Source organism: Xylaria bambusicola (assembly GCF_022495145.1).
Source record: "Xylaria bambusicola strain CBS 139988 unplaced genomic scaffold F5B22scaffold_67, whole genome shotgun sequence".
Lineage (NCBI taxonomy): Eukaryota > Fungi > Ascomycota > Sordariomycetes > Xylariales > Xylariaceae > Xylaria > Xylaria bambusicola.
Genome location: NW_025953620.1, coordinates 19,202 through 38,326, shown reverse-complemented (window position 1 = coordinate 38,326; position 19,125 = coordinate 19,202). Strand labels below are relative to the sequence as shown.

At 50.3% G+C, this 19,125-nt stretch overlaps 6 protein-coding genes and 2 non-coding genes across 8 annotated transcripts; 3 read left to right on the top strand and 5 right to left on the bottom strand.

The window, feature by feature from the left end:
* Nucleotides 1-1,634: 1,634 nt before the first annotated feature.
* On the top strand, nucleotides 1,635-3,749 carry F5B22DRAFT_626346 (tetrahydrofolylpolyglutamate synthase). Its single transcript, XM_047976242.1, has 2 exons — nucleotides 1,635-1,866; nucleotides 1,987-3,749. The coding sequence occupies exons 1-2, from the start codon at nucleotides 1,750-1,752 to the stop codon at nucleotides 3,463-3,465; spliced, it is 1,596 nt and encodes a 531-aa protein (XP_047826027.1). The 5' UTR covers nucleotides 1,635-1,749; the 3' UTR covers nucleotides 3,466-3,749.
* A 371-nt stretch (nucleotides 3,750-4,120) lies between these two features.
* F5B22DRAFT_626342 (FolC bifunctional protein) lies at nucleotides 4,121-6,268 on the top strand. The gene has a single exon (XM_047976241.1). The coding sequence runs from the start codon at nucleotides 4,335-4,337 to the stop codon at nucleotides 6,078-6,080; it is 1,746 nt and encodes a 581-aa protein (XP_047826026.1). The 5' UTR covers nucleotides 4,121-4,334; the 3' UTR covers nucleotides 6,081-6,268.
* On the bottom strand, nucleotides 6,269-8,941 carry F5B22DRAFT_626341 (mitofilin). The gene is made up of 3 exons (XM_047976240.1): nucleotides 8,621-8,941; nucleotides 6,733-8,550; nucleotides 6,269-6,669 (listed from the first exon to the last, which is right to left on the bottom strand). The coding sequence occupies exons 1-3, from the start codon at nucleotides 8,732-8,734 to the stop codon at nucleotides 6,625-6,627; spliced, it is 1,977 nt and encodes a 658-aa protein (XP_047826025.1). The 5' UTR covers nucleotides 8,735-8,941; the 3' UTR covers nucleotides 6,269-6,624.
* A 213-nt stretch (nucleotides 8,942-9,154) lies between these two features.
* F5B22DRAFT_626336 (ras family-domain-containing protein) lies at nucleotides 9,155-10,986 on the bottom strand. Its single transcript, XM_047976239.1, has 5 exons — nucleotides 10,557-10,986; nucleotides 10,482-10,501; nucleotides 10,382-10,408; nucleotides 10,135-10,326; nucleotides 9,155-10,067 (listed from the first exon to the last, which is right to left on the bottom strand). The coding sequence occupies exons 1-5, from the start codon at nucleotides 10,630-10,632 to the stop codon at nucleotides 9,714-9,716; spliced, it is 669 nt and encodes a 222-aa protein (XP_047826024.1). The 5' UTR covers nucleotides 10,633-10,986; the 3' UTR covers nucleotides 9,155-9,713.
* An 853-nt stretch (nucleotides 10,987-11,839) lies between these two features.
* On the top strand, nucleotides 11,840-14,085 carry F5B22DRAFT_639641 (putative SAC1 protein; the record flags this gene model as incomplete). Its single annotated transcript, XM_047977742.1, has 3 exons — nucleotides 11,840-12,047; nucleotides 12,105-13,831; nucleotides 13,915-14,085. The coding sequence occupies 3 exons, from the start codon at nucleotides 11,840-11,842 to the stop codon at nucleotides 14,083-14,085; spliced, it is 2,106 nt and encodes a 701-aa protein (XP_047826023.1).
* Nucleotides 14,086-14,406: 321 nt separating this feature from the next.
* Nucleotides 14,407-14,492, bottom strand: F5B22DRAFT_t185. Its single transcript has one exon. It is a non-coding gene; the product is annotated as a tRNA-Asp (tRNA).
* A 719-nt stretch (nucleotides 14,493-15,211) lies between these two features.
* Nucleotides 15,212-15,310, bottom strand: F5B22DRAFT_t184. Its single transcript has one exon. It is a non-coding gene; the product is annotated as a tRNA-Ser (tRNA).
* A 2,299-nt stretch (nucleotides 15,311-17,609) lies between these two features.
* Nucleotides 17,610-17,918, bottom strand: F5B22DRAFT_651333 (uncharacterized protein; the record flags this gene model as incomplete). The annotated part of the gene is made up of 1 exon (XM_047979448.1): nucleotides 17,610-17,918. The coding sequence occupies one exon, from the start codon at nucleotides 17,916-17,918 to the stop codon at nucleotides 17,610-17,612; it is 309 nt and encodes a 102-aa protein (XP_047826022.1).
* Nucleotides 17,919-19,125: the final 1,207 nt, after the last annotated feature.

Here is a 19,125-nt window from a genome sequence, read left to right as displayed (position 1 = left end):
CAACGTCTTGTTGAACCATGTGATGCTTTCCACTTCTAAAGTCGTGGGCAAATGACGATGTACGCCCTAGATGTAGACATGAACCCTAGGTATCTAGGAGGAAAGCAGCTCAACCGATGTATGGCTGCGGCAGGAATCGGTAGATGTAACTGCACCACCCGTTTGAGCCGTGTCCGCTTAGCCACGCATTCAGACCCCATTACCTCGTCCAATGTATACCTCTCCTTAGGTTAGTCAAACCAGAACATACACGTACTCCTCGAAAATAGGGGCTGATAGCTCAAAGGGTGTACTGAGTTTCAGCCAAGCTTCTTGTACAGTTGAAAGATCTTGTGGGTTCTGGTCCCCGTACCGGCCATTACCACTGCCAGAGTTATCTGATTTCGGATCCTAGGATCACTCATCCAAACTCACAACCCACTCTCAGATCTTCAGAGTCCACATGAAATGGCGTGGTATATGAACGCCAGTGACGTACTTATTCTTGACTAGATAGTACGTAATGGTGATCGTTAATACCCTCTTTTCGGATCTGCCAACCGGTTCGAGAAGGACCGTCTGAAGTCTGTAAGCGACAGTTATGCTTATGTTATAGGAAAAGCCATGCAACAGGCGTTCCTATCACATCCCCAAGATTACCTTCACCCCCTTGAAAGATAGCCTATAGCGGCCAATTGGACTCCTCCAGTTGAAATCTAACTCTACTCAGCGTGGCGCAGAATATTAGTACCTATATAACTACTGCCTGCCTAGGCAGTGTTAAACCTTCGAGAATACTTTGACAACCGTGCTCTTCGTTCCAATATACATGACTATGCGCGCCTCATGGCTCCTGAATGGGTTGACTATTCCCTCGATGCGGTCTACGACAATATGACTCTACTCAGCGTGGCGCAGAACATTGGGCTGCAACCTATTCATCAAAAGCCCTCACCTCCTGAGGCTATGCCGGAACGTAAGATTCAATTTGTCGAAGCCTTCCAGCAGGCCGCAGCCAGAGTGAGGGATAGTCAAGTCTCTGGCTATTCCTTGCTAACGAAAGTTGCGAATGAGTGCGCTAAGGGCACATTCAAGAATTGCCCACACGCAATCGCGATCTGTCATCAGCTAGGCTACTCATGGCTGATCACCTATTTTACGGAGGGATCTGGACGGGCTCGTTCATCGTCAATGGGAACGTAGTACTCATTGAATACTATGGGCTAGCAGCAGCACGCCCCGACATGAATGAATACACTTCCAGCTACTTAGGTATCTTAGATATCTTAGACTCATACCACCAGACTCGTTATGCCAGATACCATGAGTATACAGGTACAAAGTCGTTGATGTCTGTCGTCTGGCAGATTCGGGCAGACACATCTCGGATTCCCACCCCTATGGTGGCCCAAGAGATAGTTGACTGCTACGTAAAGCCGCGTGAGTGCACAGAACCACAGGCGCCTATATAGATCAAAAGACGTGTCTGATGCAGACGTCAAGCTCTACCTTGTTCCTTTTCTATTCTCTGTTTGTCCTAAATTCTGTTTCTGGTAAAGCAAAGGGAGGATGTAATATCCCCCGGGGGCTAGGTTAGATAAGATATCAATATCAGTTATAGCGCTTGGTGCAGGCAGGTAGGTGGCTGGATTCCGTCTCGCGCGCGATATCGGACGGAATCGATCCTCCAACCCAACCCTTTGCGACAACTCTCGTCTACCTGGGCTGTTTCTGTAGGAGGGTGATGCTGATTACTACATAACTGGGGGGATGCATCATGTTTTCCGACGCATCCGTTACTCGCCCATACCCTCGTCCACTTTAATCGTACCCAAGAATTTGGCTCGGTGCACAATGGCGACCCAGGCCGCCCGGCGATCCTACAATGTACGCCCTCTTCTTGCCCCTCTTACACAACGACCCTCCGACCCCTCTGACCCTTTCTCTCCTCCTCATCGTCGTCTAGCATAGGCGTGGAGTTGAATTGACCTTCCCACCACTTGCTAGGATGCCATCGATGCGCTCAATTCCCTTCAGTCCCCGTATGCCATCATAGAGGCCCGCCGCAAGGCCGGCATCCGCCCTGATGCCACCTCCATCGCCGAGATGCGCCTTTACCTCGGGCGCATCGGGTATTCCCCTTCGGACCTGGACCGCCTCAACATCTTACACGTAGCGGGCACCAAGGGCAAAGGCAGCACCTGCGCTTTCGCCGCCTCCATCCTCGCCCACTACCAGCGCGCGCATTCCATACCACGCAAGGTCGGCCTCTTTACGAGTCCCCATCTGATCGCTGTCAGGGAACGGATTCGCATTGACGGAGCCCCGGTCAGTGAGGAACTCTTTGCGCGATACTTCTTTGAGGTTTGGGATCGGTTGGGTGAGACCGAAGCTCGGGACGGGCCGATGACGATAGATGAACGGCTCGGCGTGCCCACGCCTCCGCGGCCGATTTATGCTCGTTACTTGACACTTATGAGCTACCATGTCTTCCTGCAGGAAGGCGTAGACGTTGCTGTTTATGAGACAGGCATCGGCGGCGAGTACGATGCGACGAATATAGTTGAACGGCCTCTTGCTAGCGGTATCAGTACCCTCGGCATCGATCACGTATTCGCTCTCGGTAACACCGTGGAGAAAATTGCCTGGCACAAGGCCGGCATCATGAAACCGGGCAGCGCCGCCTTCACGATCGAGCAGCTCCCCGAAGCCGCTCAAGTACTACAGGAGCGGGCCGATGCCAAGGGAGTGCCGCTCAAGGTCTTGAATATCGACCCTAGGCTCTCGGGTGTCCACATACGTCCCGATGCATCGTTCCAGAAGAGGAACGCGAGTCTCGGAATCGCACTGGCCGAGACGGCGTTGCAGACTCTTGACCCCGAGTTTAAGCGGGATGACTCAGCCCTCCCCAGGGAATTCATTGATGGCCTAGAGCAGGTCGTCTGGCGTGGTCGCTGTGAAGTGAAAACTGAGGGACAAATTGTCTGGCACATAGACGGAGCGCATACGGTGGATAGTCTGAAAATGGCTACCAAGTGGTTCGCAGACGAGTGCCGCACGAAGGCTGGGCCCAAGGCTCTCATCTTCAATCAACAGGGGCGCGAAGAGGCCGTACACTTTCTCGAAGGCATGATCACGGCGCTTAAGGCTCACGACCTGGGGGTCGATGACGCCTTTGCACATGTCGTCTTCTGCACAAATGTCACGCATGCTGAGACGGGCTACAAGCGTGATTTTGTCAATTACCAGTACGACCCGGAGGCCATCAAAGCCCTTACAGCACAGCATGGATTTGCTGAAAAATGGGCGGCTCTTGACCCTAAAGCCCATATTACTGTTGTACCCACCATCGAGGACGCCATAAACCACGTGCGTGGTCTAAGTGCGTCCGTAGTCGAGGGTCAGACGGTGCAGGCTCTCATCACAGGGAGCCTGCATCTTGTTGGGGGAGCGTTGGCTATCTTGGAGGGTGTGGATGCATTGTAAGATAATCGGGAGGCGACCATTCATGATATCGACCCGAGATCATAACGAGGACGCACTTCCTCAGATAGGCACATACAACACGCGCACACACATGTATATCTATGCACATCATTCATATTTGGATAGGCAGGAAGGTAAAAGATATATTACGGTAGGCAGGTTCATGCATTCAACTTTGGTAGGAGTCGGGTAGGTAGAGGTAGACAGGATATATACCCTACGAGATCCGCATTGGTTCAACCCCGGATCTTCTTGCAATTAATATCATTATTTTTATTAGAAAACTAGAGATTCCGCTGTGCAAGAGTTAAGGGAGCGTTAGATGTAGGCACTTCATGATAAACTTCGATAGCATCTGTAGACCCCGTGCGTCGAATCACACTGGCGATGCGCTGTTGCTAATGAACCTCAATAATACCTCATCTGAGGTAGCCTTCATATTCCCTGTCTGCCAGTGATTGATTCATATAAATCTCAGCTCTTTCTTTCTTAGTGATGCCTTGATCGCGTTGCTAAGTTTTGTTGAAACTGTTCTTCAATTCCTTCAACCTTCACGAGGTCCGACGAACAGCTGCCCTCAGCTGCTCTGTACTATAGATCTATCTGCCTACTCAAACTCCATCCATCCTGCGTCCTCTATCTCGATATTCCGCTCACTCTCGCAATCTGTGATAAAAGGTATTCTATTCCGATAGATACTTCTTTTTCTTCTTTCTTCGTCTTCTAGAGCCTCTTTTTTTCCTTTTCTTCATCTTCATCCGCTTTCGTATCAATCCCCTCCGCACTTTTCTATATGATTATACTCTAACCTATCACTAGAGAAATCAGAATCACAGGCGTCCTAATGCCCTTCAAAGTAGAATAACCGTATGGCCACTCTAATTCGTCACACATCAGACCCATCGTATCTCATATCTTCGCTCAGAAGAGGACCATTACATCTGAGTCATATTTACCACCATAAGCTTTCTATCACTCGCCTGGACCGAGCCTCGCGGCACTCATCGACCATGGCTCGCACCTACGAGTCCGCGCTCTCGCATCTCGCGGCGCTGCAATCCAATCGCGCCGTCACATCTCTCTTCAGTCCTCCCGCAGACGCATCTGTGCCGAAGCGAGATCTCAACGCCCTCGCTATCCCAGAGATGCTAGCCTGGCTGCGGCGCGCGGGTCTATCGCAGGACGAGCTCGCCGCCAACCTCCGCTGCATTCACGTCGCCGGCACCAAGGGCAAAGGGTCCGTCTGCGCATATCTCACTGCTCTGTTAACGCGAGGTGACGAGGGAACACGCCGCGTCGCGGGAAAGGTGGGCACGTACACATCGCCACACCTCGTATCGGTGCGCGAGCGCATAGCCATCGACGGGGCCCCGATATCGCGGGCCCTGTTCGCGCGATACTTCTACGAAGTCTGGGATGCATGTACGGAAGCAGCGCGGGCCGAACTCGCCTCCCGGCCCACGGGAGAAGGCGCGGAGATATCAGAAGAGATCCAGGGCCCGTCCACGAAGCCTTTCTACTTCCGCTTCCTGACGATCGTGGCGCTGCGGGCGTTCCTGGGGGAGGGCGTGCGCAGCGCCGTCATCGAATGCGGGATCGGCGGCGAGTACGATTCCACGAACGTGCTGCCTGCCACGTGTGTAACGGCGTCCGTCGTCACGCAGCTGGGGATCGATCACGTGGGTATGCTGGGCAGGACGCTGCCCGAGATAGCGTGGCATAAGGCGGGCGTGTGTAAACCCGGGCGGAAATGCTTCACCAGAAGGCTTGAGGGAACCGGAACTGCGGAAAAGACTGCGCAAGTACTCCGACAGCGAGCCCAAGAGAAGGGCGCCACGCTTGTCGAGGTTGCAGACAAAGATGTCGAGAAATGGGGCGGTGTCAAGGCTAGTGAAAAGGGGGCCGCGGGAAGTCTCGAGGGCGAGTTTCAGAAGTACAATCAAGCGCTCGCCGTAGGTGCTGCGCGGGAGCATTTGCATGTCCTTGCGAGCGAATATCCCAGCGAGAGAATGCTAGGAGCGGACGTCACTGCGCCCGAGAAGTTAGAATATGTCCCATCGTCATTTACATCAGCGCTCCAGTACGCACGGCTACGGGGTCGCTGCGAGACGCGCGAGGACGAGCACGCGCCCATTACATGGCTCATAGACGGCGCGCACACGGCCGAGAGTCTAACGGAGGTTGCGCGGTGGTTTTGCAACAAGACATCCCAGGCCGCGCACAAAGGAAATCCAATCCTCCTATTCAACCAGCAAGACCGGGATGCCGCAGAACTCGTCAGCGGGCTCCTAGAGGACCTCAAGGCGAACGCACCTGGCCCAACAGGAGCACCATCGTTCGCGCACGCGATTTTCTCGCGGAATGATCTGAGACCCCGCGAAAGCGGCGAGCCCGAGCGCGACCTATCTGTGCAAAACGCCGCGGCCGAAGCCCTGCGCGCCAATAACGGTATCACATCGACGAGTATCCGGGATAACGTCGCCGATGCCGTAGCGGAGGCCCGAACGCTAGCGACTCGCGATAGCGACGGGGACCGAACGACGGTGCTCGTCACGGGCTCGCTGCATCTCGTGGGGGCTGTATTGCGTACTCTGGAGCCGGATGCCGAGGATTGAACGAACTACATGCGATGGACCGACCGGAAGAAGCCCAGGGCTAGGATTCACGGGGTATCTGGGATAGGAGTGGCGTCGTGGAATGATGAATGCATCAACTTCCGAGTGCGATAGAATATTCAACATAATTGATATCATAGAGAAGTTCTCGTGACCGACCGAACACGCCTTATTTATGTATGCAGAGTGTTTATAAGTCGACCTGAATTCTAAATTCTCTTTATGTTCATACCTACGTAGACAATTGCGACGAGGACTATCAAAATCCAGTCTAGACGAACCCGGCCCAGGGTAAAATCCATCATAGTAACCACAGGCACAATCAAGCTGGAAGTGCCAATATTAACAATTCACAAATCTATTTTACTATCTCATACACAGGCGCGTCGGCCCCCCAATGAACTGTTCCCAAGACGAGAACGTGGTAGATGACAGACAGACAAATAGAATATACAGAGAGGACACAAAAAAGGAAAAACATGGCAAAATGCTATTCCTCCCGTTGAATATGGGCTCTATGCGTCTATAATATATTTTGGGTGAATTACTCTACCAACAGGCTTTGTAACCGAGCGTGTGTAGCGATAACCTGGTGGAAGTTCGTTAGTCCATGATTGTTTATTAAACCAATGAGTTTGAATTCGAGTCTTACCTCAAGCGCCTGCTGAACCTCCAACGCCTTTCGCACCTCGCTTAACCAGTCTCGACTGAGGGTTTTAGCCCAGCCCTGTAAACCGTTCATCTCTCGTGCTGCGGCGTCCAGGTTACCCTCTTCTAGGTATGTTTGCGTACGAGTCAGGATACTCTCGACGTCGTCGCCAGCAGCAAGACCCTGCTTCTTGAACATGACCTTGCTCAGCACCCAGCTGGAAGCATGACTAGCCACGCCGGCGTCATCGGGAAGAAGCGATGCCTTGCGCACTTCCGAGGCGACTCGACGGAAACGGTCAATCAGTTGCGATGGGGTGGCGATGCCGCGCTGGTAGGCTGAAGGGTTGATTGAGCCAATGGCTGCATTGACAACAGCGTCGTCAGCAGCAATCTCCTTGAGAGCGATTAGCTCGCGGACAAACGGCCGCGGGTGCTCAGCATCGTCGAGGCTGGCGCGCACCACTTCCACAGCGACATGTAGTTGTTGCGTTCGCAGATTTGTGTCGACAACGTCGTTCCAGCCGGTGGTGAGCTGCTCCAGCTCTTTAATGGAGGCACTTAGCTGATCCAACCTGCCAAGTCGGCCTTCACGCTCCACCTCAACCTGCTCCCGAACGTCGTCCAGGAACTTGCGCTTGAGCTCTATAGCCTGCTCTAACAGGTCATTCTTCAATTTCTCCTCGTTCACACGTTTCTGCTGGTCAATCTCGGTCTTTAGCCTCGAGTCGTAAGTAGATTGGATGCGTTTCATCTCTTCCTCAAACTCAACCCTCCATTGACTCTCTTGGGCTGCCATGGTCTTCTCAACGCGGCTGACTAGTTCGTTTGCTGCCGCTTCAAACTCCTTGACCTTAGACTCAACTTCGGCGGCAGCATTCTTCTCAGCTGCTGCCTTGATATCTCGAATCTGGGAGCCTACACGGCTTAACTTAGACTTGGCCTGATGTATAGTGGATGAGAAACGTTCATCAGCATTGTCAGCGTTAACTACAGTGATGATGTCATTGAGCATCTTAACGAGCTCCTGGATCACAGGCTCATCAGCATCCTTGACGTTCAAAGGGTCAATTGGAGAAGGCGGTGGAAACCGAGAAGGCTCGTCAACCTCGGGTGCTTTGAAGTCGGACTTGCTTTCCTGAGACTTGGGCTGCTTCTTAGCGACGGCAGATTCGGCAGCGGAAGTTTGGTCGGTCTTGGGGGACTCTGTAGCTGGTTTCGATTCAGTTGCGGGAGGGTGTGTTTTGGTTCCGGATTTCTTAGATCCGGGAACGTCAGTTGTGGCACTCGACTGACGCCCCGAAGGATCACTACTGTCGGCAACTCGCCATGAGGCACCACTTTGCGGTGAAACCTTGACTAACGCACCGGTATCTTTGCTCCGCGGGCCGGTTCCAAGAGTTCCAGGGTATCGCTTCCGGAACTCCAATTCCTCGAAATAGAGAACAGCTTGCTCGCCAAAAGGGACGTATTCAGTGAAAAAGTCATGGAACTTGTCGTTGATGAGCGAATACCATACACCACCTCCAAAGGATAGGGCGCCCAGTAAAGTGAGAGTGAGTACAAAACGGCGAAGACGGCGAAAGAATCCCCTCTTCTTGACAGGAAGTGGCTTGGGAGCAACTTTCGTCTCGGCCACGGGCTTAGCTGCCGGGGGTTCTGGAGGGACATCTTTGACGGGGATTGCAGAGTTGATAATGTCGGCGTCAGTCTTGGGCACAACTGGGCCGCTCGCAGCCGCCGTGTTCGTCTCACTCGCGGGCAGCGTTGGCGGCTTCGAGGCGTCGTCAATTGAAGGCTTTTTGTCGTCAGCGAAGCATCTCTAGACAGGGACTAAGTCAGCGCTATCCACATAATGACCACGTGCCTTGTTCTCGCCTATAACCACATACCCTCGCAGCTGCGCCGGAAGATCTCGCGATCGCGGGCTGCCATTGACGGGCGGCAGCGGCACGGACGGGCCAGCTGCCTACAGCCCGGACAGGTCGCAACGAGTTGCGCAACATGAGGGCATCGAACAGCCGTCAAGCGTCGCGGTTCGGGGGGGTGAGGATGGGGGAGGGAGGGAGGAGGATCGCGAGAGTGCGAGGTTATGAGGTAGATTATGGAGACTTGGTCTTGGACTTGGAACTGGAGACGTAAAAACCTCGGAAGCTTTCTGAGCCTTGATCCGGCTCAATCAGCTAAGCCAAGCAAAGCCAGCAGACAACAAGCCAGGCCCGAACCCGGTCCACCGGCGCTAACAATGGCCACTGACGGCACCCTATGGGTCTACCTACAGCACCTGGAGCTATGGCGAGCATGGGTCCCCCAAACCCCCAAACCCGCGAACTCACGTTCTGTACAAAGGAAGATATCATCGTTTTGCCCAAGTCTGGCAGTCAGGTAGGTACTCAAGTAAGCACCTGTAGGTAGATAGGTATAAATGGAAGATTGAATGCTCTTCTATTGTGATATTACTCGTCCTTGACGATTCTTCGGCAGCCCGTAGCACTGTTGTAGCCTAGATAGACATGCTCCCTATCTGATCATCTGATCACATCCTCTAGATAGTCTAGCTAACGATCAATATTCGGCCAATGGCCTACTTCAGAATCGCATCAAGAATCCCAAGTACCGACCAGGCAAAAATATAAAAGCACGAGAAACACGGAAAAACAAAACAAGACGAAGAACCCCGTACTGCCATCCTGCCGAGAGAGCCCCCTATGGAATGAATATACATCATATTTGCAATTAGTCTCTCATGCTTCTTCACCCCCTGATATATCAATCTCCACTCCTGCACGCCGCGACGTGCCGACTTCATATCTCAGTTGCTCATTGCCTGCGCTGTCTTGAGAGTCTCCGTGGATACCTCTCTGCCCTGGAACGAATGTGGAGTGTCCGCTTACGCTGTATAAGTAGCACGTATACTACGATACCGAGTGTACTTCCCTTTCACTATATGACCCCGAACGCTGCCACGCTTACAAACAAGCGCTTCTAGCAGCTGCAAGGCCCTCCTGCCTGTGTGTCCCTGCCCTCGACTGGTCCTAGACTGACACCACCGGGTCGCTGGCCGGGCCGCGTGTGACGAGGCCCGACTTGGTCGAGCGGAAGCTTCTTCGCGATAGCAGTAAACAGTTCTTGCACGTTTTCCGCCGTCTTGGCCGAGGTTTCAAAGAACAACAAGCCTGCTTCGTTGGCATATGCTTCCGCTTCCGCTGTTGGTACGGCGCGCTTGTCTGGCTGCTCATTTACCAAATCCAATTTGTTACCGGCGAGAGCAATGATAATATTCTCGTTTGCTTGTCGTTGTAGTTCTTTCACCCATGCCTTCGCCTTATCCAAGGATGTCTGTGATCGCCCATAGTCAGTCAAGCCGTAGAATGTATGCGACCAGGTTAAGAGGTAGGTGACGTACGGATTGGGTAATATCATAGACAACTACAGCACAGTTGGCGTTTCGGTAGTACATGGGCGCCAACGACTTATATCTCTCCTGACCGGCAGTGTCCCAAATCTCGAACTTGACGGTAGTGTTTTCGTCGAGGGATATGGTCTGTGTGAGAAAAGCAGCACCGATAGTCGATTCTCGATACGAGTCAAATTGATCCTAGACGCAAATGAGCAAGGCTTTAGACAAGGGTACGGAAAGTCTGCCTAAGTACCTTCACGAATCTTAGTACTATCGAGCTCTGACCGAGGGAGGTTAGTTTTTTCGTTGTTCATCAGTGTAGCATTATCGGTGTCGGATTTGTTATTTGTTACCTTTCCTACAGCAGACTCTCCTAAAAGTACGTCAGTGTCGGCCAGAGCTACACACCCAGCAGGGATTGAGCTTACCTAGCAAAACCAATTTGAATTGTGCAAACCGGGTGTTCATGCCACGGCCAGCAGCAGGCCCTGCCCGAGAAGCCATTGCGATAGTATATGCGGTGCGGGTAGTCAGGAGGGCGCAGATGATCGCTGCACGGGTGAAGCGGATCGAGAGACAAAGGAGGCCGATTGGGGGGGCACGGCGTATCTTATCGGGAAAAAGAGAGGTTGAGGGATGTTGATATCGAGAGAGGACGCGTGCAAGAGTCGGCACGGCAGAGATAGACGAGGCGACAATACTAGGTAGGCGGATGGTGAGGGGTTGTCGTTGTGGTGGAAGCGAAACAGTGGTGACGAGAGAAACGGTCTCTGCCTAGAAGACGTTGGATGAATGAAGTGAGTTGGAAGCTTGATGGTCCCAGTGTGAGCTGAGCAGGCGGTAGTGGGTAGGTACCTAGGTAGGTACTTCAGCGAGCCCCAAGATTGTTGAGTGGCTGAGTGCCTAGGATTGCCGCTAGGAATACCTACAGTGGGTATGTAGGTAGGTAACCACCTGCTGTACTTAGGGGAGGTATGTACTTACCTAAGGGAGCAGAAGGGGTGTACCTAAGTAGGTTGGTAGGTACTCAGGGCCCCCAGCAGACCCCCAGGCAGACCTAGGCTCGCTAGGTAGACTGCCAATTGTCACCAGTGCTACCCACTCTAAAGTCCCAAATGACCTAATTTACAGGGCGAGGTCAGATGGTGGCCAATGTATACAGTGTTGTTATTTTGTTTTAGTAGTATATACACTGTATGAAGGTCATCCATCTGCCTAAGTACATATGTAAGACTAAGTAAGTACAGATTACAGATTACATGGCAAGTGGGGTCCGGAGAACGGCCCATGTGAAGGTACCTACGTACATACTAATACAGTAACTGTGTAAATGGAGGCCAGGTCTGCAGAGGTTCGTACAGATATGCATGTTGTGGAGCTCTGCGATTTGCTGTTATATGACGGATGGGTTTGTCGAGAATCAGGAGTCCGCTGAACCCAAACCACCAGAGCCTGTCTGTCACGTACTGATATCGCGAAATTAATTCTACAATCACCAATTCAACTACAACAACTGCGTTCGATCCATGCAAACTTCCAAGGCTTGTGGGCCCTTGAGCGTATAATTGTCCCTATTTCCAACCGTGCCGACAACCAGCATTCGACAATCGACAATCAACCATCAGCGATCAACCGACTTCGCTTAACACCTGTCTGCTCGTCCTCGAAAAGTTATGAACGTGCGCTAAGCTGCGCTTTCTCCTGAGCCATCATGACGCTTCCGTATCGAGATATAAATGTCCATGTAGCCGCCGAGTCCTACACTTTCACCTCGCCCTCCTCGCCCAATGCTCCAGCCCTCGTCATCGATCGTCCAACGGGCGACGTCCGTCTGAGCGAAACTGCCTCTGTGAACACCAAGCGTGTTGCTCGCGTCTCTAGCATAGCCGGCATTCTTGGTCTCATCCGGTTGAGGCTTGGTAAAAGATCCCCTCCCATTACAGACTCGCAGCTTATCGCTAACCGGCTGGGAATAGACAAATATGCCATTGTTATCACAAAAGCCCAGCCCGTGGGCCGTCTCAAGGGGCAGATGGTGTATAAGGTTGTTTCGACCGACTTCTTGCCGATGCGCGAACGTCAGATTCGTGACCCCGATGAAGACCAATTCCTATTCCTCCTAAAAACCTTCATCATGACTGGTCCTATGTACTTCTCCTATGGGATCGATCTTACCAACAGCTTTCAGAGACAAGCATCTATGGATAACTCTACCCCATTATGGATGCGTGCCGACGATCGCTTCTTCTGGAACAGGTTTGTCCAGAGCGACCTGATTGCCTTTCGAAAGCTGGGAAATCGGTCTCAGCAGGGTCCACAGCCAGCTGTCGACCCTTTTATCCTTCCCTTGATATGGGGCACACTAGAAATACGACCGACTAAGCTTAAGGGCACCCCCCTCACTATCGTTCTTATGACAAGAAAGTCGAGGTATCGCGCCGGGACCAGATATTTTACGAGAGGTATCGATGAGGACGGACATGCCGCCAATTACAATGAGACTGAGCAAGTTGTCATTCTAAATGATACTGGTGGTGGTCTCGGAGGGTTTGCAGGAAGTACCGACATGCAAAGTGGCAAGTTTGGGGCTTCTGATGGGCGAGAAATGCAGATCATGTCCTACGTCCAGACTCGAGGTAGCGTGCCCGTTTATTGGTCTGAGATCAATGCTCTGAAGTATACCCCAAAACTCCAGGTTCGCGGGATTGAAACGGCCTTCTCTGCCGCCAAGAAGCATTTTGATGAGCAGATCCGCATATATGGTGATAATTACCTCGTCAATCTAGTCAATCAAAAGGGCCGTGAGAAGCGCGTAAAGGAAGCTTATGAGCAAATGGTAGAAATGCTTCTGAGCTCGAAAAGGGAGTCAGTCAGTAAAGACCTCCTCACCGACGAGAAATTCCACGTCGTTGAGCCTGATACTCCCAAACAAGAATTCGACCGCCTACACTATATCTATTTTGATTTCCACCACGAGACCAAGGGACTCCAGATGCATCGCGCGATGATGCTCGTTGATAGAATGCATGACGCATTGATTGCCCAACAGTATTTCCGAGGTGTCGATATGCCGGCCAATGGCGGGTTAGAGACGAGGAACTTCCAAACCAGCGTTGTGCGGACAAATTGCATGGATTCACTCGACCGGACAAATGTGGTACAGAGCATGTTGGCCAGGTGGACTTTGGACCGCATCTTTGTAGACCTAGGCTTACTTCAACGAGGCGAGACTTTCGCCACGGCGGACCCAGCCTTTGAATTCCTCTTCCGCAACCTTTGGGCCGATAATGCCGACACGGTATCTAAAGCATATGCTGGCACGGGTGCTATGAAAACAGATCTTACGCGCTTGGGCAAGCGTACCAAGCAAGGCACACTTCAGGACGGTAACATCGCCGTGACCCGATACTACCTCAACAACTTCCGAGACGGGCCGCGACAAGACGCCTACGATCTGTTCTTAGGCGCTTATGAGCCCAATACAGCTAACATCGGTTCATCGCTCATATTTGCCGACCGCAGACCCATCCTAATCCAGAGTATCCCCTATATTCTCGCTTTCAGCATTTTCTTTGTTTTCCTGGGGTTGTTTAGCAAACGCCTGCCGGACTCCACTGTTCTGCCCATGCGTCTTTTTATCTTGTTCTGGCTGGTTGTAGGCGGCTGGAGTCTGAATTTTATCATCCAGAACGGCATGCTATTTGTAAGTACTAGGCAATTCAACAATCATCTCTCGAGGACACACTTCACGGATCACCCTACAGATATGCTAACGTTGCTCTGCAGGTAAACTGGCCGAAGCTAAACCCAAGGCCATGGGCTATAGAGGGTTACCAGGAGACAATCGGGAAGGTCAGGAAGGGCAAGGTTATAGGCCCATTCGTCGCAAGACACGAGCGTGGATTAAGCACAGCGAGATATCTTAATGCAGAGGAAGGGAAGAAGAGGATTGAGTAATACGCTGGCCGGGGGTTTTCTACTTGTGGAACTCCCGGAATCACTAATGCAATGCCAAACTTATGTCAACCACTAAACTTCTCATTCTTGCATGTCTTATGTCGGTAGCAGGATTCTATACTCAATTCGTTGTGGACGAGGCATAAAAAGATAGGTTAGACATATTAATGAAGAACTTAATATTGGTATTTCAAAGACTTAGAATTGCCAATTATATTATCCATGCCTACTAGAATGGTATATATAATGATCCTCCTACAACGTCCATGAGATATAATTGAAATATTAGTTAATAATTAATAAAATAGAGCAAAAGTAAAACTCTCGATCGGGGAATCGAACCCCGGCCACCTGCGCATGGTGAATTCGATGACAAGCAGGTATCCTAACCACTAGACCAATCGAGACTTATAGTTACCCAGAGATGAGCATGCACTGTTTCAGGATTCTATGTGTATATATTGTTTGGTGTTACGCCTATAGGGTATGATAGTATAATATAATAGCAAGCGGCCGCAAACTGTATCAGTGCATGTTGCTTAAGGCATAAGCGAAGTTCATCATTTAACTATAAGGTGGTGGTGAGCTGTTTTAGATTTTCCCCTAAGTAAGTCCGATTTTCTTTACACTGTTGCGGTCCTATGCATCAAATATAATCTTGGCCTATTGAGGCAGATCCAACTTTGCTTATGCCAGCCCTTTGGCTGCACTGCACAGATAATGTTTGTAGCGCAATCTAGGTAATGGTTTCTACAACATATGCATCGATATTACATAGTAAAAATCCCCGGTTAAGTCCGCGCTCATGTGTACAGACAGATGGTTTATGACTTGTTGGACCAGACTTGGATGAGCTGGGCTCGGTAAAGCATGTTGATTACAGGTTCGCTGTTCAACATATTATTGCCGCTCTCATATTTAAGTTGAGCTACGATGCACAATATCTTTACCTAAGAGGTTGGAAATGAATGATGTAAACTTACCAGTGGTTCAAGATGGTTGAAGAACCAATCCACAGATCAATACTTAATGCATCATGTAACAAAAAAGAAAATGCTCTATATGTGCAGACTTGAGGTGTTGCTAAAACATCAGATCTGTGGGGCGAATACTGCAAAAAATAAATCGACCAGGGCCTGATTCGAACAGACGCTCCCGAAGGAACAGCATTTCAAATACTTGAGTTGATTCGAGTGCTGCGCGTTAACCACTCCGCCACCTGGCCAATGTTATGAGGCTTTCCTGAACTCATCGGTATTGAAACTGGCCGCAAATTTGACCTTTTATAAAATAAACAAGCCAAGTATCTTGCAAACAACATACATATCATGACACAGCAACAATTCTGAAATGCGGCGGCTTCAATGGTAATAGCAAGGACGTGCATGCATACAGCTCCCGGCAGCTCGCAGTCAGTGGATGTCTCAGTACAGTGTCAAGCCAAGTCTAGAACAAGAACATGCAGAAATAGTCAATGGCGAGACTCGTCAGCTAGGCTCGGTAACTAGTAGAAACCATACGACGTGGCAGGCGAGGAATCTCTCTACTGGGCAACCAAATATTTGCTTCAATCGAGAATAGTTTTGAGGGCCGGTAGACACTATGTGCTCCCACTCAAAGTCATCAGACCCGGATAAAGACCTGCTATCATATAGCCTTGTTCAGCAAATACTTTTTCTCATGTCAGGTTGAGAGATAATAGAGAGACATTAGCAAGAACGTTGCAAAAGGATTGTTCAATTCATGACAATAATAAGAATAGCCTGTAAAGTAACATTAATAACAGAGTCCCAACTCTAGTACTAAGAACTACAAGTGTGAAGAAAATCTAGTCGACAGTAAAGGAAAGCCACTCGCCGACACTACTCATCCCTGATGATCCGAGGGCTGGAGGACATTTTCTTGATTGCCACCTAGCTCCCTAGCTTACAAAGTTCCTCTTCTTTTGAGACCAATCTCAATCTCCACAATGCCATTATACCGTCATTCTTCCTTTTAGAATCACCGTTGTGGCTCTTCAATAACGACGGAAAGATCGAGTCGATGCCCGATGCCTTTACGATGTGTACTGTAGTAGTAATGGCCTGGTCTACGAAGCCGTTGTCGGCAATGTAAGGAATCTGCAGAGTACAGCAAGTAGTAATATGATGCTCGCATCTATCTCAATCAATCAGGGTCTCTCTCTCCCTTGCATTATTTTCGATCGGTCAGTCGCGTTGCGTTTCTTAAAATGTGACAAGTCACTGAACGCAAATTTTCCCAAGCTCTGACCTGTGCCTGGAAATGGTTCAACTTTTAACCTTGAATGCGATTTCTGCTAATGACAATTCTTAGAACTACAATTGACTCTATGTTAGCTATACCATTTACCGGAGACTTTGATGAGACTCTACTGACTACCTAGGCACCTAGGTAGCAAAAGAGCCAGGGCGGTTACGCGCTCGAGCCGTAGCATCAACCAAGTATTACTTCGTACAGGTAACAGCAAAGTGCAGCTACGCATAGGGATCGCCAGGCGGCAACTGGATGAGAGGAAGGAAAGGCGCCGGGTTAAATAAATACAAAGTATGTACCTAGTTTCCCCTTTTCTCGCCATGCCGCCCACCGATTTAGACACATAGTACTCTGAGAGTGGTAATGCAGCTCCCTATTCGAGGTCATTTTAATAAGACTGTCTTGTAAATTTTCATACTAGGTATTCAAACCCAATGGCAAGGTTGTTTGTTATCTGACCAACCATTCGTTCATTAACAGCACAGAGATTTTTTTTAGCTTCATCACACAAGCCGCTTGGACCATGTCTGTGCCACTATAGACTCGTACCCATTGAGCAGCTGATGGTTTGCCATTGAGACACATCAATCAATGCTTGCTCAAACCCATTATTCGGGCTCCTACATTTTGCCGTTTCAATGATGAGGTGCCCAGCCATAAACATCCTATCTAACGATAAAAGTATATAAATACCTTTCACTTCTCTCCTCGTAGCACCCTATCGTTTTCCTGAATCCAGCAGCATATTAAAAGCAAATCTTGGTTTTCGGTCTTCCTTCGACTGGCCGTTGAAGCAGCTCCTCTATTACTTAACTCGACAGTACAGGTATATGCCCTATACCACATCGCCCTTCAGCCGGCTATTGCTCAGTCAAATCCTTATAGCGCATCATTATCTTGACTTGCCTCGCTGGTGTTATCTCCCTAGATGGCATCACCAGCGCCTCGCTTCCATTAGAGCGCATGTTATTATTATTCACTACAAACGCTGATTCAATCTCCAACCATCTCGTGGTTGGTGGGGCGTGCAATATCGGCAGTCGCCGAACACATCTCTGCGCAACTTATCTTCCCTTTGCGACAAACGGACAAGCTTGTTCAACCAGCTTACCTCCTTACTGAATCGACTGGAGGCGCATGGGAGAGATAGATAAACAGGCGATAGAGAGATGTGTCAACAGATCTACCTCCGTTTCCGCAACTGCCCCTGCCAACTGCAAGACCGGTTAGACGAGTGCATTTACGGAAAATCAGACCCACGGTGCCGTGAAGTCAAGGCATCTCTGCTGTAGAGCGGCAGAGGCTACTGCCATTGGCACCGGAGATGGAACAGAATGTACGAGAGCGGGAAGTGCGGTGGCGCACCGAGCAAACGCCGGTCCCAGCCATGTCGACAGGTGTATTTCGTTTCCCCTTATCACGACAACCCTGTGGATTTCGAAAAATATGACGACGAGGTCAACACGACCGACAAGTCGAGTGCCAAGTCTATTGGCGGCCGATGCTGGTCGGACGACTGCGAAAAGCGCGAGACCAATGTGGCCAAGAGAAAGGGCCATGGTAAAGCCCTACCTCGACCTCTGGCTACAGGATGTGCGGCGGACTTTGAACTATTCGGCACGGATGGATAAAAGACACCTCTTGCTTCTTCAAGTGCGAACTACGTTCTCGTAGTCGACCGTGTAGCGTCATCGTGGTCTTTGTCTGACACACACCAACACCAAAGATATCAAACTGGAACAAGAACTTGTCTGACTCGCTCTCTCTGCTTATCCCATCCCGTTATGCTCTCTCTCCACCGTTAGCTGCGAACGCCATCTAGCTGGGCAGATTGGTGAGAGGTAGCGTTGGAACAGCAAGGAATATATACTTCCATTCCAAGATGTTAGTTAGTCCTTGTGACTGGGTTTTGAAGAAAGAGGGAAGCAACAAAAGTGCGTTGAAGCGGTGGAAAGTATCATAGAATCTGTATCATCATAATTCAGCTATAGAAATACACCTACTTATCATGCTTATCATGATTATAGCTTAAAGGAAGGAACATGTGCGGAGGGGCAAACTAGAGGGAACATTCGAGGCCTATTATTATGCGACAATAGAATGCGTGGGAAAGACAACTGGAGCAAGTCCGGCAATGTAATTTTCAGCAAGTAAATAGCATATAGATCGATGGATTTCTCGATTGCAGAGCAGTAATAGGACTACGAAGCCTTGAAAAATACATCATATGCTGTCCCGTGATGTACCTGGCGAGCCTGGGTGACAAGTACGTAAAGTATCGAGGCACCGATGGAAGTGAGGCGGACGAATGTTTACACTCCCAAGTACATGATCTACCTAAGTAAGTAGACTAGGTACACTAGATGCACCCCGCTCGACAGGGATTTAAATTGAAAACTCGTCTCCAAGCACTGGCTGTTTGTACATACCTATGTAAGTAGTGAGATTGCCTAGACGTCGATAGTGTACAGTAGGATGTGTTCAGTTCCGGAGTTGTTTCTCTGTGTCTGGATACTGTTCACGCGGGACTCGGCTCGCTGATAGTGTCCAAGTAGCACCGACGGTTCACGTTTAGCAATATCCGGAAAAGCTGAGCTTTCTTAACGCCCGGGGGTACCTCTTATCTTAACAGACCACCGAGTTTGTTGTGCAGTGTGATTGGGATCCCCGCTCCACGTCTCTCAAGTGTAAGACAGCCCGGAAGCGAGTCCTACTGAGGTTAGGGAGGTAGCAAATACCTACACCACCGCTGATCCCACTCAGAAT

Coding starts and splice junctions, on each gene's coding strand:
- F5B22DRAFT_626346 (XM_047976242.1), top strand. CDS start 1,750: ATGCATCATGTTTTCCGACGCATCCGTTACTCGCCCATACCCTCGTCC. Junction 1,867..1,986: donor CCGCCCGGCGATCCTACAAT/GTACGCCCTCTT, acceptor ACCACTTGCTAG/GATGCCATCGATGCGCTCAA.
- F5B22DRAFT_626336 (XM_047976239.1), bottom strand. CDS start 10,632: ATGGCTTCTCGGGCAGGGCCTGCTGCTGGCCGTGGCATGAACACCCGG. Junction 10,502..10,556: donor ATTCAAATTGGTTTTGCTAG/GTAAGCTCAATC, acceptor ACGTACTTTTAG/GAGAGTCTGCTGTAGGAAAG. Junction 10,409..10,481: donor GAGAGTCTGCTGTAGGAAAG/GTAACAAATAAC, acceptor TCCCTCGGTCAG/AGCTCGATAGTACTAAGATT.
- F5B22DRAFT_626341 (XM_047976240.1), bottom strand. CDS start 8,734: ATGTTGCGCAACTCGTTGCGACCTGTCCGGGCTGTAGGCAGCTGGCCC. Junction 8,551..8,620: donor CTTCCGGCGCAGCTGCGAGG/GTATGTGGTTAT, acceptor GTCCCTGTCTAG/AGATGCTTCGCTGACGACAA. Junction 6,670..6,732: donor AGGTTCAGCAGGCGCTTGAG/GTAAGACTCGAA, acceptor AACTTCCACCAG/GTTATCGCTACACACGCTCG.
- F5B22DRAFT_626342 (XM_047976241.1), top strand. CDS start 4,335: ATGGCCACTCTAATTCGTCACACATCAGACCCATCGTATCTCATATCT.